The 21336-nt window shown below is 38.4% G+C and overlaps 1 protein-coding gene across 1 annotated transcript; it reads right to left on the bottom strand.

The window, feature by feature from the left end:
• Nucleotides 1-1356: 1356 nt before the first annotated feature.
• LOC138699572 (uncharacterized) lies at nucleotides 1357-20397 on the bottom strand. The gene is made up of 6 exons (XM_069825570.1): nucleotides 20238-20397; nucleotides 20039-20171; nucleotides 19839-19958; nucleotides 4230-4407; nucleotides 4079-4152; nucleotides 1357-1997 (listed from the first exon to the last, which is right to left on the bottom strand). The coding sequence occupies exons 2-6, from the start codon at nucleotides 20162-20164 to the stop codon at nucleotides 1563-1565; spliced, it is 933 nt and encodes a 310-aa protein (XP_069681671.1). The 5' UTR covers nucleotides 20165-20171; nucleotides 20238-20397; the 3' UTR covers nucleotides 1357-1562.
• Nucleotides 20398-21336: the final 939 nt, after the last annotated feature.

Raw genomic sequence — 21336 nt, 5'->3', positions numbered from 1 at the left:
CTTTATCCACTAAGCCACACCGGATTCCACCCTGGCGTCAGTTTTAAGTTCCAACTCTTGGGTTCCCTCTAGTGGCCGCCCTCTGCACTACGTCATAGAGATCTAGAGAGAATTTTTCCCCATTCCATTACTCTTTCATCGTACAAAGTACAGGTAGGTTATGTGCAATTTAAAATTACATAAGGAAGGAAATTCACGATAATCTTTTTTTAACAACGAGAGAATCTCTGAAAATTTAAGCCCACGATGTATTATTTTGCCGTTGGACTTCATATATCGGTAAAATATTTTAATTTGCTATTCATTACTGAAAACCCGTCATATTGGCTGTGAATTTGACTATTTCAGTTCATAATTCATTGTTGCCTGCCACTGGCTGAAGGTTTAAAGAGCCCTTCCGAGATAAAAATAGAAAAGTGATAGGTGCATAGTTTTACTATACTGTATATCTTTACGAATAACTACATATTTTTCTTGTACTCCCCTTGTTTCCCTTGTCTTTCTCTTCTTTTTCTTATATATTATTCCCTTGTACTCGTTATATTCCCTTTATTCTCTTTTTAATTCCTTTGTTCCCTTTGTATCCCCTTGTTTTCAATGTATTCCCCTTGTTCTTCTTGTGTTCTCGTTGTTTTCTTTGTGTTCCCCTTGTTCTCCGTGTATTTCTCTTGTTCCCTTTGTATTCCTCGTTCTCTTTGCATTCCCCATGTTCTCCTTATATTCCCCTTGCTTCCTTTGTATTTCCTTTGTTCTCCTTGTATGTCCCTTATTATCCTAGTCTTACCCTTGCTCCTCTTGTCTTCCCTTTGATCTCTGTCTCTTTCCTTTGTTCTTCTTGTATTTTCCTTGTTCTCATTGTCTTTCCATTATTCTCCTTGTATTCTCCTTATTCTTTTTTTTTTTAATCTTTCTATCTTTATTCTCATTGTCTTCCCCTGTTATCCTTGTCTTTTCATTTGGAAGAAATAGGCGCGAAAGAGAGTTGTGTTTTCATGTGATAGTTAATTTCCACGTTACTTACTATATCTAGTGAGGAGAAAGACGTAGTTCTATGTAAAAAAAATGGAAGCTCTTTCAACATCACCTCAAACAAGAAACAGCACTAATCACAGTGTATTGCGTTTCAAAGAGAGACCTTTCAGGAGTGCTGCGTTTCTTTCTCTAGACAACAACGCCCGAGGCTGGAAGTTTTGATAGTAACAACGTTTAAATATGATTAACAACCTCTCAGAAGAGAAAGGTTCACTTAAGAACTCCAGTTCAGAAAAAAAAAAAGGTAAATTTAATGTTAAATGAAGGAATTAGCGTCTTGTGGAAGTGTTGCGAGCGCAGGATTGGCAGAAATAAGAAGGCAGCGACTCTTCTACTTGACTTCTGTATTTGCCATGCAATGCTATAAAAACGACAAGTTCTATATAAACTCTCGCAAGCAACAAAAACAGGGAAACGTTTGCGCTAAACTTCTCAATCGTTGCCAACTCTAAATAGCCATATTAAAGGAACACCCGAGTTACCGCGGCTGGAGACGTCTTAGCTGGGCGCTAAGGCACCGCAGCGCGGCCTCACTTCACAGGCAGGCGGTGCAGCAGCACGTCGATGTTGCCCTTCACCTTCACTTCGCGCGGGGCGCCGTGTCCCGGACGCCCCCAGAACTGCTGCCAGGTCTCGAAGTGGCGCCTGCAGCTCTCCACGTCCTCCTGGCGCGCCTGCCGCACGCGCTGCTCCTTGCTGAACACCTGCTGCGCCAGTTCGCGCACGTAGTCGTTCGCGCCCGCCTCCCGCCGCCAGTTCGTCGGCCCGTTCACGTTCTTCACCCTCGTGACGTCGGTGGTGGACAGCGGATGCCGCTCCGCCGCGGCCCTCCTGCGCGCCAGCAGCGGCACCAGCTCCACTCCGCCCGGGTTGTCGCCGCCGGCGCCTCCCTTCAAGCGCTGCTGGTAGCGCAGCTCTCCCTGCTGCTTCTGCAGACAGCGCAGCGTGGTGTCGTCGCTCCAGCCCTGCAAAACGCTCAGTGAGTAGCGGTCCCGCGGCGTGGTCGTGAGCAAGAGGGCCACAATAGAGAGAGAGGCCTCATAAGCCGAAGCTTCTCATGTTCTCACATACACAAACGTAAAGGGACTGCGAAAAGACTTCTGTGCACCTCTTCATTGTACTAATACTTACTTCATTGTTTCAAATGTAATCATTCCTATCAGAATTTTTTATTTTTCCTATAAATATAAAAAATCTTGAGTCAACTCCATCAGCGTTCCAAAACGTGATGATAGCTTATGCCAGAAAGTAAAGAAAGGAAAGTGGCTAAGAAATTTGAAATGAATTAAACATAACCAAATCTGTTGTGATTAGGATGGATTCGATTTGAAGAGTACAGGGGAAAAACAATCAAAGTCACAATTATCTTAAGGGTTATCATCTAACTCAATATACATTACTGCAAACTATAGTGTTTTTCTTATCAAAATTGGTAATGGAGAATTATCACCACGTATAGTCTCCTTTCCTACTTTTTTCATTAGGAACAGCAATAAATTTTGCAGTAACATACTGAATTAGATTATATGAGGGGGTCAGAAGCAAAAGGATATAAGTGTACTTAAGTTATTTTTGAGAAAATGTGGTTGAAAGTGCTTAAGATTTCGTAAATTCCGTGAAATTTTTTATTTCAATTTTAGTGTGTGGTGTGGTTAAAAGATGTATCCCTCTGCCACTAAAATTTTAAATGTTTAACTTGCGCTAGATGCACTTAACTCACGTTCTTAGAAATGTCACTTGTATTCCTTTACTTTTGACCCCCTCATATATGTCTTAAGAGAACTGTGATTCTGATTGTTTTTCCCGTGTACTCTTCTTTATTTAATTAGTAACAATAATGTTTACACATATCTTTCACTATATTTGGATGGCTGCTATTGTTTCACACTTCAAATAATCGTATTTAATGCATGTATTCCACAATGAAACGATTAGAATTTAAACTGGATTTCAATATTTTTTTCTTGTATAGTAAAGGTACAAAGTACGCCCACACATGCCACGAGGCACATGAGTGAATGGAGGTGGAGCTCCTTGCATTTTCTACCTGGGCACTGGCTTGAGATGATATGATCGGCACCATGCTCCTAGCGCCTTTTTATCTCCGGGAAAGACCCGGTACTCAATTTTATGGAGGCTGAGTGAAACTCGGGGTTGTTCTGGAAGTTTTGTCACGAGAAAAACCCGCCGTAATCCTGGACCTTTCAGTCTGCAGCCAGTTGCTCTCCCAACTGAGCAATCCCGCTGCCTCCCTTATAAGGACTGACATCTTAAACCAAGAGCACGCATGCTAATTTCCCCTTTTTTACTTGGTTATTTAACAAGGCCGTATCAACTACTAGGTTATTTAGTATCGATGGAATTGGTGATAGCGAGATGGCATTTGGCGAGATGAGGCCGAGGATTCACCATAGATTACCTGACATTCATCTTACGGTTGCGGAAAATCTTGGAAAACCCCAACCAGGTAATCAGACCAAGCGGGAATCAAACCCACGCCTGAGCGCAACTGTAAATCAACAGGCAAACGCGCTACCGCCTGAGCTATGCCGGTGGTTAATTCCTCATTTCCCGAAGTCTTAATTCAGTGACGTAATGTTGCTAAGAAATGGTTTTAGCGCTCTCAATGACAAATACAAGAGCTAAGCAGCGATTAACAAGGAAGAGAACCTCTCTCTGTATTGCAGCCCTCTTGGTCGTGCGCTCAGCAAGCCGTGCGCATGCGGCGGGAAGGACGTGCACGCCAGCGGCGTGGCGGTTTAGGTCGGATTTAGGTCGCGTTTATGCCGTGCAGTGCTTCGTGTTAGTTGTTGCTTTTTATGGGGCGCTTTAAAGGCGGGTGCCGGCTACTACGTAAGAGCCAAGGCATGGACATACCAAAGAGTGAAGAAAATTTAAGCCAATTGTTCGCGGGTCCCTCCACAAGACCCCCCCAGGTCCGGGGCGCCCCCAGGGGGACGCCATTTCCAACTGGAAATGAGGTTCAAGAGTCAACAGCGGCCACAGACATGCAGCGCGCGCGCCTGCGCGGAGCGGCCATACCCACCAGCTGCTGGTCCCGCGCCGCCTCGCGGCTCGACGCCGCCGCCTTCTCGCGGCGCTTCTCGGAGACCAGGGCGTCTGCAACAGCAAGCAGCGAGTCACAGCGAGTCACGGCAGAGCCACCGACACACTCACGCGCACGCGTCGTGACTCACCCAGCTCCTGGCGGTACGCCTGCTGCGCCTGCGCGTCGCGGCGGTAGCGCAGCACGTTGTCGACGCAGCGCCGCGCCGGCTCGTTGAACTGGAAGCGCAGCATCGGGTCCACCCGGTGCGTCGTGCCGCTCGGCGCGGGTCGGCGCCCCGTGTCGCCCAGAGCCACCCCCAGGTTCTTCTGCGGGCAACACTGATACACGTTAACTGCTGTCATGCAAAGAGAGGTACTACCCGCTAACGTTTACAATTAGCTATGGGTCTTCACGTCTAGGTAGGGTGAGTAAGTTGAGAATTGTCACATAAAATGCTACCCACATTCGCCCTTATATTCCCCCATGTTCTCCTTGTATTCCCCCTTTTTCTTTTATTTACAATGTTCTCTATATTTTTTCCATGTTTCCCTTAAAGCCCCTTTTTCCTCCTTGTAATCCCCTTGTTCTCCAAGTCGTTCCCTTATTCTTCTTGTATTGCACTTGTTCCTCTTTTCTTTCTCTTGTTCTCCTTTTCTCTTGTTCTCCATCTCTTCCCCTTGTTCTTCTTGTATTTCTCTTGATCTCTTTACTTTTTCTTGTTCTCATTGTCGTCCCCTTCATCTCCTCGAATTCCCTACTTCACTTTGTATTCCTCTTATACTTTTTGTCATTCTCTTAATACCTTTGTATTCTCCCTATTGTCTGTATAGTCCTTTTGTTCTCCTTGTCCTCCCCTTAATCTCCTTTTATTCCTCTGGTTCTCTTTGTATTTCACCTTGTTCACCTTGTAGTCTCCCTGTTTTCCTTTCCATCCCCTTATTCTCCTTGTATTTTCCTTCTTCCCTTTATCTCATTTTATTCTCCTTGTTCGCCTCATCTTTTCTTTATTCGCATTGTCGTCCTCCTGATCTCTTTGTGTTTTCCTTGTATTCCCTTTATTCTCTTTGTCGTCCCTTTCTTCTTCTTCTTGCCATCCCCTTGTTCTCTTAGTATTTCTTTGGTTCCTTTGTTCTCCTTGTGTTCCTCTTCTTTTTCTTGTGTTCCTCTTCTTCTACTTGCAGTCCCTCTGTTCTTGTATTTCCCCTTGTTCTCCTTGTTTTTTCCTTCTCCTTGTTCTCTTTATCTCATTGTATTCCCCTTGTTCGCCTTATCTTCTCTTTATTGGTATTGTCATCCCTTGATCTTTTTGTGTTTCCTTGTACTCCCTTTATTCTCTTTTTCGTCCCCTTCTTCTTCTTGCCATCCCCTTGTTCTCTTAGTATTTTTGTCCCTTTGTTCTCCTTGTATTCCTCTTTTTTCCTTGTATTCCTCTTCTTCTCGTTGCAGTTCCCCTGTTCTTGTATTCCCCTTATTTTCGTTGTCTTCCCTTGTTTCTCCTTGTCTTTTCTTTGTTTTCTTCGTATTCACCATGTTATTCTTGCATTCCTCTTGTTCTCCTTGTCTCCCTCTTGTTCTCTATGTCATTCTCTTCTTTTCTTGTGTTCAACTTCTTCTGCTTGCATTCCCCCTAATCTCCTCGTTGACAGTTGATAGCGCTCACACACAATTTTACGTAAATATATGTAGCTTTCTAAAGCTGCGCACCTGTTCCTTTTATAGTAACAGAAGTAGTCAGCAGTAGGGTCGGAATTGAACTCTGACATGCCGAAGAGCGGCTGGTAAATTTGTCTTAACCATATTCCTTGTACAGATTCTTTATCTTGTAAAGCTGTGGTATGGGACCGCGGCTTGTCTTCACTTTCTAAGAAAGTTACGCTAGTGGCTTTCATAGTCCTGCGGTAGCTCAATGCTAAAGCGAGAGCTATAACAACATAGATAGGTTCGATCCCCAGCAATGACTTTTTATTTGCAGTGAGGTTCTCTCATTGCCCTCAAATGTACAAATTTTATCTCGTCAACAATATTTCACTGCATTTTCTCACTTCTTGTGATACATGACCTTGTGTGTGATGAGGAGGAGTAAATAGATATTTTTATACTTTGTGGTTCTAAATTTATTCTTTTCTTTTTAGTTATTTAACGGCGCTCTATCAACTACGAGGCTATTTAGCGTCGATGAGGTTGGTGATAGCGAGATGGTATTTGGCGAGATGAGGGCAAGGATTCGCCATAGATTACCTGGCATTCACCTTACGGTTGGGGAAAACCTTGGAAAATTTTCAACCAAGTAATCAGCCCAAGCGGGGATCGAACCCGCGCCCGAGCGCAACTTCAGACCGGCAGACAAGCGCCTTAACCGACTGAGCCATGTCGGTGGCCAATTTATTCGTGACGCCATATAATATAGGTATAGCCTATAGCGGAGTATGGAATGGATTGCATCCTATGGAAAATTGGAAGTTACTAGTAGGCTTTGGGTCTTATGGGAGCAGTGTTGCAATCACTCACACATACAACAACAGTAGCGTTATGTAGTCAACAGATATATACAAACATACAGGGCGGAAGTGCAATAATCCTGCACATTGAAAAGAAATTGATAGGAAACCTATATTATGTTTTATGATTAAATACACGGTTAACTGGAAAATTGAGTTAGAAGTTTCATCAGTCTGGCAATATCGCCGCGCTAACACACTGCTCTTTCTTCTCGTAATACAGATGTAAGAGGTCAACGAACTCAAGTTTGTCTCCCTAAGTGAATTACCTCCCACCTCTCTCTCTTGACTACATCGTTCAGTGGCTTGAAATTAGTGAAGTTTAAATTAAATTTACACGAAAACCGGGCTCGCTATTGAAATACGTCAGAGAGATAAATGATTCTTTATTACATTTTCTATGAATATGAAGAAAATTCCGATCCTACTTGCAATAGTTAAAAAAATAAGAGGATGTTAAATATATATATATATATATTTTTTTTTTCAGAAAAGTAAGTATGAACTTTCCACTATTATGGCGCTATTCGCTCTGAAAATCTGCAGCGTTATTTCACTTCCACGCGTGTGATAGGAAACAGCATATTATCTGTATGCTTTGGGAAGTGGTTGAGAGGACAGAACGACATTCTTTTTAACACTCGCACATTTACGAATGCGTCTCAAGAAACAAACAAGCACTAGTAGAAAATATTTTTTTACTCTCCTGTATTTGCTTTATTCTAATGCGCCAAACAAGCGAGAACTCCTCTTGACAAAACTTACCAATTGTAGCCTACTCATTTTGTTTGGATACAATTCATACAAATCTAGTAACAGCTTCAAACAGTCTTAATAACGTATGCTCTGTAGCAGTGATGACAGATTACTGTACTGCTTGCATGAACTGTTCAAATCTGGAACGGCGTCCATATTCCATGCATGTGAAACCGGTTCTCAGCCGAAACGGTAACATAACACGCAAGAATGGGTTAATGATGAGCGAGTTTCGATGGTGTAAACAAAGTGAAATTAATTACGCAATTATTTATCATTACGATGATTATTCAGAAGATCTTTGCAATAAACTTCTACGACATCTCCATATTGACTAATGTGGTGTATTTCATAATGACGACCTAATTCTTATTTTCTGACAGTGGCAATGACTTTTCCACAACTAAATACTGTGCTCCAATTTTAGGGGGTACTGTTGAAATCCCCTTGGTCAGACTAGACTCTGTATGGACTCTTACTGCACTACTTTTCCAAGGTTACTTCTTCTTCATGCATCCGCCTCTGCAAATCTCCTTCCAGATCGCAGCCACAATTGCATATAAGGCAAGAAATTAAACGTTGACTGTGGTGACCCAACACTTTTTAGAAAAAAAAGCCTAGAAAATCTTTTACTGGAAGAATTTATCCGCATATCATCAGCTAAGTACAAGATCTCATCATAACAATTTACTCATTATACCCTACCACAAGACATCTTTATATTCTTCATCTTATACAGTTTCAGTTGCTAGAAACTGGAACTCGCTACCGAGTGATGTAAGGGGTTGTTGGACAATAACTTCATTTAGGTCAAAATTACATAAATACTTACTTAACAAATTAATTGCCGATTAATATTTATTACATATAATGAAACTAACATCTGTCCATTCTTATTATTATCATTAATTTCTCTAAATAGATTTACAAAACCTCTAATGGCAATTACATTAATATTCTCATTATAGAAATATAATTTAGATTTATATATTTTTTCTCCCTGTAACATAGTTCTAGTGTGCTTATATTAAATTAATTTTCATCATTTTACTAGCTATTTCAAATCTCAAATTAATTATAATTGATTGAATTAAATTAGCTCATAAATTAAGGTACTACTTTACTTTATAGGTTTAGTACAGATATCGTTCATTACAGTAATACTCATTCACATTCCTTAGTTGAAATTGGAATAGAATCTATAACATGTAACTGAACTAAAGATTTATGAACGCACGAAAAGTAACAATATTTCTCTCCTCCAGTAAACTGCTAGCATTACGTCTGAACGAGTTTTAAAATTAGCGAATCAATGCAGCAGAATTCTTGAGGCACCACATCATAAAATCAGTGTTATGCGAAAGCATCTACGCAAGTTTTGAAATTAGCGAATCAGTGTAACAGATTTCTTGAGGCGTTATGCAAGCTTGAAACTAACAAATCACAACTACTCCTGAAGTTCCAGATCATGGTTTTCGATAAAACAACGAATGGACAAGCGTTTAAGCAAAGGATATGAGAGGCCAGCCGCTGCTTTCATGCCAGATGTCAAAATCTAAATGTTTCTCAAATACCTAACATTCTCCATTTCAAAATATATTAAAGACTATTTCAACATAGTTAATATATTTTCGAATCTATTTTTTTCCCGGTACGGTAACAGTGAGTTTTTATTTTAGACGGTACGGCGTACCGGCCCAACTACAACACTGCTTTGCCCCATTTTCGGTCACAATATGATAGCACGCTAGAAATACCACTGCACACATCATCTCTTTATTCTTCATCTTTCACTGTTGCTACTTCTCGTCACTGGAATTCTCTGCCGCCTGAAGTCAAGGGCTGCCGAACTTTAATTTCCTTTAAATGTAAATTAGGAAAATATCTTATGATGAGTTGCCAGACCTAACACATTGCAAATATTTAATGGAATGTGTTCCACTGTATTTATTTATTTATTTTTTTTGTTTCTTATTTTTATTATCTAAATCGTGTTTATTTATCACTTAACGCCAATATGTATCCTACTGTGTTGTTTTTTATTATTAATCTATTTTTTGTGTACATTTTATTCAATTGTCAGTTTCTGGTTTAATTATGTAAATCCCACTTAATTGTAATCTAATACTAATATGTATACTAATGTGTTTATCTTTATTTTTACTGTGTACACTTTTTTTTAATTGAATTATCGGCTTCTGTTTTTATGTGATTCTTATTTGATTCTAACAACATTAATATGTATTCCACTATGTTTATTTTTATTTTATAAGGTAAATTTTATGTAACTACCTCTTTTGATCTCATTATGTACCTAAATTTTATCAGTATGTAATTACTTAATTCCGATCCTGTTTTATGTTCAACTGTGTAAGCAAGTTTTGATCCTGGTTGAGTGTAAGAGAAGGCCTTACGGCCTTAAATAGGTTAAATAAAGACATTATTATTATTATCATCATCATCATCATCAACGTCATGGATTAGGCCATTTCGGCCTGTTCCTGCGATGTCTCAGCAGGGTGTCCATCTCTTCCAGGGTCTTCCCACCTCACGTTTGCCTCTAGGATTATAATTTAAGGCTAACTTAGGCAATCTGCTATCATCCATTCTGAATAGATGTTCTGTCCATTTATGTTTATAATCATTGATTTTTTCTTCCATACTTTGTATCTGCAAGTTTTTCCTTATTTCTACATTCTATATTTTGTCCATGATATTACTTCCATTCACATATCGTAGGAATTTCATTTCGGCAGTCTGTACTTTTCTTTTATTTTCTGCGCCCATTATCCATGTCTCGCTTCCATAAAGGAGTGTTGGTATTGATAATGTTTTATAAAGTTTTAATTTTGTTTCTTTTCTTGTTTTTCTTCCTAGAGTCCTTTTGATAGTCCGTTTATAGCCTGGAATTTTGACAGTTTGATATACAAATCTTTATATTTCTCATAACTTATGTAGCATCCCAGATACTGAAAATGTGATATTTGCTCTATTGGGGTCTTCCCTATTATTATTTTTGATCTCACTGGATTTTTCCCTCAGAAGGCCATCACTTTTGTTTTTTGAAATAATATTTTACAATTATATTTTTCTGAGACATTCTGAAATTTATATATCAACTTCTGGAGGTCGTCTTCATTCTCTGCTAACATGACGATATCATCTGCAAACAGTATATTGTTTAATCTATAATTTTTACTAATTTCTATTCCTTCATCTGTTAAGAGATCTTTCCAATCTAATAAGATTTGGTCAACATATAAATTAAAAAGGACGGGTGAAAGAGTGCACCCCTGTCTAACCCCTTGATTTATATAAACATATTTGTGTTCCTTCTTCACTGGCGAATCAATACATAAGCATGTGCTGTGATATACACTCTTCACACTTCTATTATTTGTTTCGGTAATCCTTTATTCTCTAAAGCATTCCAAAGAAGTTTCCTGTCAACTCTATCAAAGGCTTTCTCCAAAGTTATTATTATTATTATTATTATTATTATTATTATTATTATTATTATTATTATTATTATTATTATTATTATTATTATTTTCTACTTCCGAAAATAAATAATAATTTTACCAACACAATATTTATTTGATCTAACTGAGACCCTGAGCGTCGTTTAATATCAATTGTACTAACATACTGTAACTGTTTCACAAAACCTCTGTTTATATACAACATTGATTGTTCGCTTTTAAGAGCTTTGTAATCTATTTTTATCGATCACCTACTTCAGAGATTATTGTCATGCATTATAGACGCCATGTTTGGTTCAAGTTTGTCGAGTATGGCGAAGTTCGATATTCAAAGATGTTCGCTCTGCAGAAGAAGGCCTGTCGTGTTTGTTTCAAGTTGTTATAACATATTAGCTGCCCTTCACTCCCACCCCTTCATGTTTTAATCGCTTAACCTCGTCTGTTCTTCGGTATCATATATGATAGATTAGAAACTTATTCATGTCATTCATTATGCGCTTAAATAGGTCCGTGGCCTGAGATATCTTATTCTGCACCATCTGCTTTCTGGTTATCATTCGAGTTTCTTCTATTTTCTTGTCACTAGATGCTTCCAGTTGATTGAATTTATCATTCCTCTAGTCAGCAGCATGGCTGAGAAAAGCAAATATAATTGCCGATTTGTTATATGTTAAATGAAATAATATTAACTGCTGATACATTCTTACACATTATCTATTCAAATAATAATAATAATAATAATAATAATAATAATAATAATAATAATAATAATAATAACATTGTTTGGGTTCTCATACACACGTACAACACTACTTTTTAAGAGGTATCATTGGCGACACTTTTGGTCACTAGCATAAATCACATTACTATAGTTTTGTGCAATAAGTAGAATATATAATATTGTATAAACGTGATAACTTCTATTTCATGATCGTATTATTTTCATATAATCAAAATATTCTTTACAACATAATAAGCTTCACTAAAAAGTGGCACTGATATGAAGAAAGAAGGTAGGGGTAGTTACGAGCAAGTGGTGAGAAATGACGACAAACTAGCTCTATTAAAGAAGTTTGACAAACCGTCCATTTTATGGCATCGACTGAATTCGGTGTGGGACTAGTAGAAGACTCTAAGTACTGGTAAAAAAAGATACTGTGCCCGTGTATTGCATAATACTCCAATAGATGGACAGTTTGGTAAAAAACTGTGGGCAGAAACAATTCGTATACATCAATGGCTGGAATAGAAATTATGTGAAACTGCCAATCAGATTTGATCACTGTACCCGTGTATTGTATAATACTCCAATAGATGGACAGTTTGGTAAAAAACTGTGGGCAGAAACAATTCATATACATCAATGGCTGGAATAGAAATTATGTGAAACTGCCAATCAGATTTGATCACTGTACCCGTGTATTGTATAATACTCCAATAGATGGACAGTTTAGTAAAAAACTGTGGGCAGAAACAATTCCTATACATCAATGGCTGGAATAGAAATTATGTGAAACTGCCAATCAGATTTGATCACTGTGCCCGCACCTGGAGAGTACTACGGTCGAAATGGATTAGGTACCTTGAAACGGTATAGGCTTTGGTTTAGGACGGAGTTCGTCCTATATATATATATATATATATATATATATATATATATGTGAAGAGTCCACTGCAAGAATGATGGATGTCATTTGGAATACATTTTGCAGGAGAAGCAATTGAAAATTTGAAATGCTTAGCGCTCAAAGCTTAACTCCGATCATTACTGGACAATGACTATCAGTGTTAATGCCATATAACTCTCTATGTACATTCTATATGTCTTAAGCTATGCATTGACAGTCTTGGTTCATTTTCGACAAGAAAGTGACATCCATCATTCTTGCAGTGGACTCTTCATATATGTGTGTGTGTGTGCGTGCCTGCGTGCGTGTGTGTATCACATAGTGTTATTGCTGTTATTCTGTTGTTATTATTCTTCAGGTTTTTTTTTACCGGTAGTGTAGTTCCTGGTACAGAGCATCTTTACAGATCATATTTTTTCCACGAAGGAAATATATTTTCTACATAATGTAGGGCTATGTATTTAACGAGGGTATTATATTTGCCATGATTTCTAAGAGTAGTGTTGCTACACGAATACAGATACTTTCATTTCATTATTTGTAAGTAATTGTATGCATTTTTGTAAAATAAATAAAACTGGATGGATACCAAATTAAGTCCCCATAGAATCCGAAGATATCACATATGAAGTGAGGTCATGATAAAAATTTTGATTAGTTAGTGTTTGTCTTTGTATTGCCAATTATTCAATAAATAATATTTTAACATTTTTTTTTTTACTTTAAATTTGTCTCGGGACTGAAGAGGTTAAGGATTTTAACACATGTCTTGCGATTAGTTTTTCATATGAAATAAGACGAATTGTAATGTCTGGTTACCTCTCTCATGTTGAAGGACACTATCAGAGATACAGGGCAGGACACGTGATGCGACTCAACGCGAGCCGGTGGACACACACACATACTTACGACGAGGGACACAAGGATTGGCAAACGCAACGTTGAAAGACAGAAGACAAGGTGGACGGACGAAGTTAGATCAAGATTCGGCCATCTATGGTCAAGAACAGCGAAAGACCGACAACAATGGAAGCTCATCACAAAGTGACTTGCAACCCAAACAGTGACTAAACGACATTTCATACAAGTTGAGAGGAAGCGAAGGCATTTCTTTCCCCTTCTACTTGCCCAGAGTCCGTCAGTAAAAGAACGCTAGCTGTTACCTCTTATACCTGCACCCCCCAAGTTGTACACGCAAGAAAATAAAATATTAAATAAAGTACATAAGTGAATATAAAATACAGTGACACAAGTTTGACAATTACATGTTTGTGTATATTTTAGTGTCGTTCTTACAATGTTTTCAACTAATAATTAAATTAAGAAATGTTAGTTTGTATTATGAAGTCAGGGGGGAGCGACACATTGCAGACTGTCCCGTTGTGTATGCTATAGAATAGCAACTAGTGGTGAAGAAAACATTTATCTTCTGCTCTCAGTAGCTTATTAATGTGCCAGTTGATATAAATAGCAATAAAATGAAATATTAACGCTTAGTATAGGCTTTTGAAATATCTTAGATTACCGGTAAACATTTTCAATAATAAAATTTTGCCATTGTGTTTAAAGTCAATTAGTCGAACGTTAGTAAGATGGACAGTAGCAGCTTCCCCTTTACGGATGGTAGAGAGTGTGAGTAGAGGGGAAAGCCTATCAACCAAACTGAAATGGGGTTTAGTGAACAGTGTACCCCTCAACTATGACATTACAAAAGTGACCATCATTCCCGGAGTGGCTAACCGGGAACTGCTTGACAAGCCACCCCGCATTGTCAGGAGGCCCTTGCCCTTCATGGGATTTCGTGGCTAATTCTGATTCTAATCAGAGATAGAAAACGTGAAGAGCGCCTAGAGATTAGGCAATCTTCTGAACACTGTACATTGAAGTAACGCTGAGCATTGCACAGAGTACAGACTCTGACGACTGCCCATCTCTTCTGCTGTATAGGATACGGGCTATTCCATATGAAATCGATCAGTAAAAAACCTCGCATTTTTTATACTCTAATTTTTTCCCTATTTATATAAGGTGCTGAGGAGAGTGCATTTTCAAAAATATATTATCGAAAGTCAAACGGTTTTCGTATTATTGAGGGACAAATTTAGCGTATTTTATAAAAACAAGCCTCTTTCAGCGCTCAGAACTCTGGAACCATTTACTGCAAAACATTGAACGAGAGCTCATTTTGAAGCTGACATTTGGTAGGTTATGTTAAGAAGTAATCCTTATTTTTATTGAACAGAGAGACAGATAATCTGATTTTACTTACTTTTAGGCTTTTTGTCCATTTGTAAAAATGTAAAAAAATATTGAGAAAAAACCTTGCATTATTAAGAGGGATTCGGCATTGTTTGCTTAGTGGTACGGAAAAAAGTTTCGAGGGTATTAAAACGATTATTTTCACACGCCTCTTCACGCACTGGCCGAGAGCTGAAGATAAGCGAGCGTTGGGCGTCATTTTACCTGTGATAAAGCTAGCACAGCCATGACTGCTAGACGACACATCACGTGTTTATGTCTCCTGGCCTTGCTTACCTCGGCTAGCTCCCGCCTCACAGTCAGCTGGTTAGTTCACGCGCGTACTATTTATTTTCTTTATTTGATATTTTCAATACTTTCTTATCAACATGCCATCAGTAAAAAATATGTGTTTATTTGTACTTTCAATGCGGAATCTAACTATATATTTTTAAAATATTTTTTCCTTGGCAAAGGAGGAAAAATCTAAATTTTTCCATTTCCATAAAAAGTAAGAAAATCTGTTTATATGTCAATATAAACTTTAATTTCTCAGCATCAAAATAAACCATGATTTTGATCATTGAGTGAGAGGGTTTCGGAGCTACAATAGTTTAAAATTGCAAATTTTATGAAAATACGATAAATTTAAATATTTTTAATTCAAACACTATGAAGTTCTGATGCCTCAAACTTTGCACATAGCATTGTATCACAGTTCTCTACGTACAATAATAGTTTTATTGTTTTTAGAAATTATAAGGTCAATTTTCTCTATATTTCGGTCGATTTGAGATGGAATAGCTCATAAGGATGTTTATGATATCCATTTCCCTTACTTTTACTGTCTTCATAAAATTGTAGCTTTTCTTACCTTAATCTTATTAAAATAATTACCTCTATGCTACATAATTACAATTCCATATGTATTATTGCGTATAATTTTGTCATATTTAGATCTTTAAATTTTATACGTATAATTCTATTGTCACATTTCACGCTCGTTGTCCCTCACTAACACATTTTGTGAGAATTATACACACTGAATGCAACAAGTATTGATTTTCTGGCCTGAAGAAATCTTTCTGCTTTAGTCACGGTTCATTTGCAAACAAAGAACTGCGGGTAGTTGGCACAAGATAATAGTTTCCGAAATAAATATCTGTACCAATAAATGAAGCACGCTGGAGTAAGAGTGAGACCGCGAGACATCTTCTTTCCTCGAAGTCTGTGATTTCTTTTCATGCGATATCGTTGTATTCTTTTTAGATCACAAAAAAAAGTCTGCAACTATAAAGCTGGGAACTCTGTTACACTTCGAAGTTTAAAGCTGAGCGCACCATGACAAAGTTGCGAACTGTAGGTTCGGTAGCCGCTGCTTTCTAAGTTGCACTGTTGTTCACACGTAGCAGTATGCGAGCTACACAACATTCTGTACTGCAGTGCTGCAAAACTAGCCACATGTGATCGTGATAATTCTTTTCCACGTGATTTTTTGCTTCAGCTGAGATTATATTTTCTGTTGATAACTTAGTTTTCACGTACTTTTAGGGTCCACCGATTTTTTCTAAGTTAGATTTGGTTTCCTTTGACTACTTTAGTTTCTTTACGTGGTTTTAGGGTCCACCGATCTTTTCTTTAAGTTAGATTTGGTTTCCTCTTACTACTTTAGTTTCTTTACGTGGTTTTAGGGTCCACCGATTATTTCTTTAAGTTAGATTTGGTTTCCTCTTACTACTTTAATTTCTTTACATGGTTTTAGGGTCCACCGACTTTTTCTTTAAGTTATATTTGGTTTCCTCTGACAACTTTAGTTTCTTTACATGGTTTTAGGGTCCACCGATTTTTCCTTTACGATAGATTTGGTTTCCTCTGACTACTTTAGTTTCTTTACGTGGTTTTAGGGTCCACCGATCTTTCTTTAAATTAGATTTGGTTTCCTCTTACTACTTCAGTTTCTTTATGTGGTTTTAGGGGTCCACCGATCTTTTCTTTAAGTTAGATTTGGTTTCCTCTTACTACTTTAGTTTTTGTACGTGGTTTTAGGGTACACCGATTATTTATTTAAGTTAGATTTGGTTTCCTCTTACTACTTTAGTTTCTTTACGTGGTTTTAGGGTCCACCGATTATTTCTTTAAGTTAGATTTGGTTTCCTCTTACTACTTTAGTTTCTTTACGTGGCTTTAGAGTCCACGATCTTTTCTTTAAGTTAGATTTGGTTTCCTCTTAATACTTCAGTTTTTTTACGTGGTTTTAGGATCCACCGATTATTTCTTTAAGTTAGATTTGGTTTCCTCTTACTACTTTAGTTTTTTTACGTGGTTTTAGGGTCCACCGATTATTTCTTTAAGTTATATTTGGTTTCCTCTTACTACTTTAGTTTCTTTACGTGGTTTTAGGGTCCACCGATTATTTCTTTAAGTTAGATTTGGTTTCCTCTTACTACTTTAGTTTCTTTACGTGGTTTTAGGGTCCACCGATCTTTTCTTTAAGTTAGATTTGCTTTCCTCCTACTACTACTTTAGTTTCTTTACGTGGTTTTAGGGTCCACCGATCTTTTCTTTAAGTTAAATTTGGTTTCCTCTTACTACTTTAGTTTCTTTGCGTGGTTTTAGGGTCCACCGATTATTTCTTTAAGTTATATTTGGTTTCCTCTTACTACTTTAGTTTCTTTACGTGGTTTTAGGGTCCACCGATTATTTCTTTAAGTTAGATTTGGTTTCTTCTTACAACTTTAGTTTCTTTACGTGGTTTTAGGGTCCACCGATTATTTCTTTAAGTTAGATTTGGTTTCCTCTTTAGTTTTTTTACGTGGTTTTAGGGTCCACCGATTATTTCTTTAAGTTAGATTTGGTTTCCTCTTACTACTTTAGTTTCTTTACGTGGTTTTAGGGTGCACCGATTATTTTTTAAGTTATATTTGGTTTCCTCTTACTACTTCAGTTTCTTTACATGGTTTTAGGGTCCACCGATTATTTATTTAAGTTAGATTTGGTTTCCTCTTACTACTTTAGTTTCTTTACGTGGTTTTAGGGTCCACCGATTATTTCTTTAAGTTGGAGTTGGTCTCCTCTTACTACTTCTTTACGTGGTTTCAGGGTCAACCGATTATTTCTTTAAGTTAGATTTGGTTTCCTCTTACTACTTCAGTTTCTTTGCGTGGTTTTAGGGTCCACCGATTATTTCTTTAAGTTAGATTTGGTTTCCTCTTACTACTTCTTTACGTGGTTTCAGGGTCAACCGATTATTTCTTTAAGTTAGATTTGGTTTCCTCTTACTACTTCAGTTTCTTTACGTGGTTTTAGGGTCCACCGATTATTTATTTAAGTTAGATTTGGTTTCCTCTTACTACTTTAGTTTCTTTACGTGGTTTTAAGGTCCACCGATTATTTCTTTAAGTTGGATTTGGTTTCCTCTTACTACTTTAGTTTCTTTACGTGGTTTTAGGGTCCACCGATTATTTCTTTAACTTAGATTTGGTTTCCTCTTACTACTTTAGTTTCTTTACGTGGTTTTAGGGTCCACCGATTATTTCTTTAAGTTATATTTGGTTTCCTCTTACTACTTTAGTTTCTTTACGTGGTTTTAGGGTCCACCGATTATTTCTTTAAGTTAGATTTGGTGTCCTCTTACTACTTCAGTTTCTTTACGTGGTTTTAGGGTCCACCGATTATTTCTTTAAGTTAGATTTGGTTTCCTCTTACTACTTTAGTTTCTTTACGTGGTTTTAGGGTCCACCGATTATTTCTTTAAGTTAGATTTGGTGTCCTCTTACTACTTCAGTTTCTTTACGTGGTTTTAGGGTCCACCGATTATTTCTTTAAGTTAGATTTGGTTTCCTCTTACTACTTTAGTTTCTTTACGTGGTTTTAGGGTCCACCGATTATTTCTTTAAGTTAGATTTGGTTTCCTCTTACTGCTTTAGTTTCTTTACGTGGTTTTAGGGTCCACCGATTATTTCTTTAATTTAGATTTGGTTTCCTCTTACTACTTTAGTTTCTTTACGTGGTTTTAGGGTCCACCGATTATTTATTTAAGTTAGATTTGGTTTCCTCTTACTAATTTAGTTTGTTTACTTGTCCACCGATATTTTCTTTAAGTTAAATTTAGTTTTATCTGATTGTTTTAGTTTTTCGTGATTTTAGGATCCACCGATTTTTTATTCAAGTTAAAATTGGTTTCGACTGGTTACTTAATTTGTTTACGCGGTTTTACGATCTACAAACTTTTGCTTTAAATTAAAATTAGTATTCTGTCTTAGTCTACTTTATTCTCTTAGTGGTTTTAGGATCGACTGGTTTTTATTTCAAGTTAATTTAGTTTCGTCTAGTTAGTTTGTTTACGTGGTTTTAGAGTCCACCAAATTGTTCCTTAAGTTATATTTGGTTTTCTCTGATCACTTTAGTTTGTTTACGTTACTTTAAAATTAATCATTTTTTTGCTTTAAATCGGATTTGGCTTCACAGACTACTTTCAGTTCCTTTACTTGATTTTAAAGTCAACCGATTTTTGTTCAAGTTATATTTAGTTTGATCTGGGTGCTTTAGTTTCCTTTGACCTACGTGATTTTAGGGTCCACCGGTTTTTGCTTTAAGTTTATTTAGTTTTCTCAGACTACTATTAGCTTGTTACGTGACTTTTTGTTTGGTCTACTTATAATATTTTTAATTTTGTTGGTCCTCTTTTTTTCTGATTGTTAGCCTTAAGATAGCAGTACTTCCCCAGATTCTGATCGGGCAGGTGGGCAGGTCGTTTTACGATGGTGCTATTCCTAGACACTTGTTAAAATAAGGATGTACTGCATTTGCGTTCCACAGCAGTTCCATGAACGGTAGGCCTATATTCTGAAGTAATGAAAAATATACGATACGTGTTTTTTTTCTGTACAATATTTCCTTTTGTCAACTGTCAGTGTTAATGGGAAACGTGAGGTGAAACATTCAAAGGTAATCGAAAACGCGTCTTTAGCAAGGAAAATTGATGCTGAGAAAAAGTGTTTATGTGAGCTCCAAGCCCGTTGGCCATTTGTCTCACTCCAATTTTTTTTATATTTGCATATTTTACATTGCACTACGCATTTTCGGTCCACTTTCTTTGATGTTAAGTTTCTTCTTTCTCTTTCACTGTCGTGTGCCGTCGCCGCCACGTGTTTACCTTGTCCTCCTCAGCGAAGAGTCCTTGCAGGTGCAGCTTGCGCTTGCGGATGGCGTCGGGGTTGGGGGCGCCGCACCCCGGCCGGCCCCAGGGCGAGTACTTGGCGAGCATCTCCCGCAGCTGGAATCAATACGCAGCGTCGCTTTAGCATCGCGTCTCCCGGCGACATTCCCAACCGCGTGCGAGTTCTCCCGGCTTACCTCTCGCTGCTCCTGCAACTTGTGCGTCCACTGCTCGCTCTTCTTCTGCTTCCACAGCTCGATGCCCTCCTGCACCATCACCCTCTCGCGGTCCCTCCGCCTCGCGTCCCCCGAGTTGCGTTCCATGGCGGCACTGCACACAACAACACGCGGCAGGAAGACAAGTTGGGAATGTTGCTGTCAGATCTGTGTGACGTACCTGGCTCACTCCTCCTCCGGGGACGCCATCGCCTCGGCCGCCGGGGCGTCCGTCCCGGACCACGGGGCACGTGCAGCAATGCGCCTACACCGTGCCGGTCACGGCGTAAGACTAGACTGCCCCACTGCCGCTGCGCTGCGCTGGTCGATACGCTACAGGCGCGCTGCGCACCGCAGCCTCCTAGCGCGATCTCCCGAAAAACTGCCGGAACATGACGATACCCACCGCATCTAGATATTCAGAGTGTCACAAATTGATGTACTGTATAGGCCTACACATTTTGAAACACTATTTCTCAGTAACGAGATGAGACAGAAATACGATTTTTGCGGTTTTGTATTCCTTAAGCCCCTACATGTTCAAAAAAGCCCCTTCCGCCACAGTACACTCCCAACAACGACGTACAACAGAGCGACATACCAACTGGATTGTTGCTAATGGAATATAATTACAGACCTGTTCAATCTGAACTCTCAGTTCCTCCAGTTTTTGTAGTTTTGTGGCGTACACTGTGTCCTTTAGAGCTCCCCATATGTACAAGTCTCGAGGGGTTAAATCCGGAGATCGAAGCGGGAACTCCGCAGCACTTCCTCTTCGTCCTATCCGTCTTTGGTAGTCAAGTCTCGGGATGTAAAGCTTCCATTTTTGAGCTCGCAAAATTCGATGAACACTGAATTTGCTGATACCAATGTCACGAGAACATTGCCTCACTGACTTCTTTGGGGATTGTACAAAAGCCTGCACGACTGCATCAACACTCTCGTTATCGGTGGAACTTCTCTTTCTTCCGCACCGCCCTTTCAACACATCTTGCACCGTTATGTAGACTTCAAACTTATCTCAGATTCTTATGATAGTTAACCTTGTTGGTGGTTGTGTTCCAAATTCAACCCTTAACAACATTCTCCACTTTTCAATAACATTTCAGTAAGGCACATGCCCATTGTGTGGAAGGAGAGAAGATGACATTCACATTGTTCTTGAGTGTCAAAATACTGAAGATATACGTAAGAAATTTATAAAAGAAAAATTCCTTCAAATAAATAAAGAAATAGCTATAAAAAAGCTCATGAACATTAATAACATAAAATTGCAAAAG

This window comes from Periplaneta americana, chromosome 5 (assembly GCF_040183065.1).
Source record: "Periplaneta americana isolate PAMFEO1 chromosome 5, P.americana_PAMFEO1_priV1, whole genome shotgun sequence".
Lineage (NCBI taxonomy): Eukaryota > Metazoa > Arthropoda > Insecta > Blattodea > Blattidae > Periplaneta > Periplaneta americana.
The sequence above is the reverse complement of the archived record's forward strand: the minus strand, read 5'-3'. Positions and strand labels throughout refer to the sequence as shown.

Coding starts and splice junctions, on each gene's coding strand:
- LOC138699572 (XM_069825570.1), bottom strand. CDS start 20,164: ATGGAACGCAACTCGGGGGACGCGAGGCGGAGGGACCGCGAGAGGGTG. Junction 4,408..19,838: donor TCTTCGCTGAGGAGGACAAG/GTAAACACGTGG, acceptor TGTTGCCCGCAG/AAGAACCTGGGGGTGGCTCT. Junction 1,998..4,078: donor CGGCGCGGGACCAGCAGCTG/GTGGGTATGGCC, acceptor AGCGTTTTGCAG/GGCTGGAGCGACGACACCAC.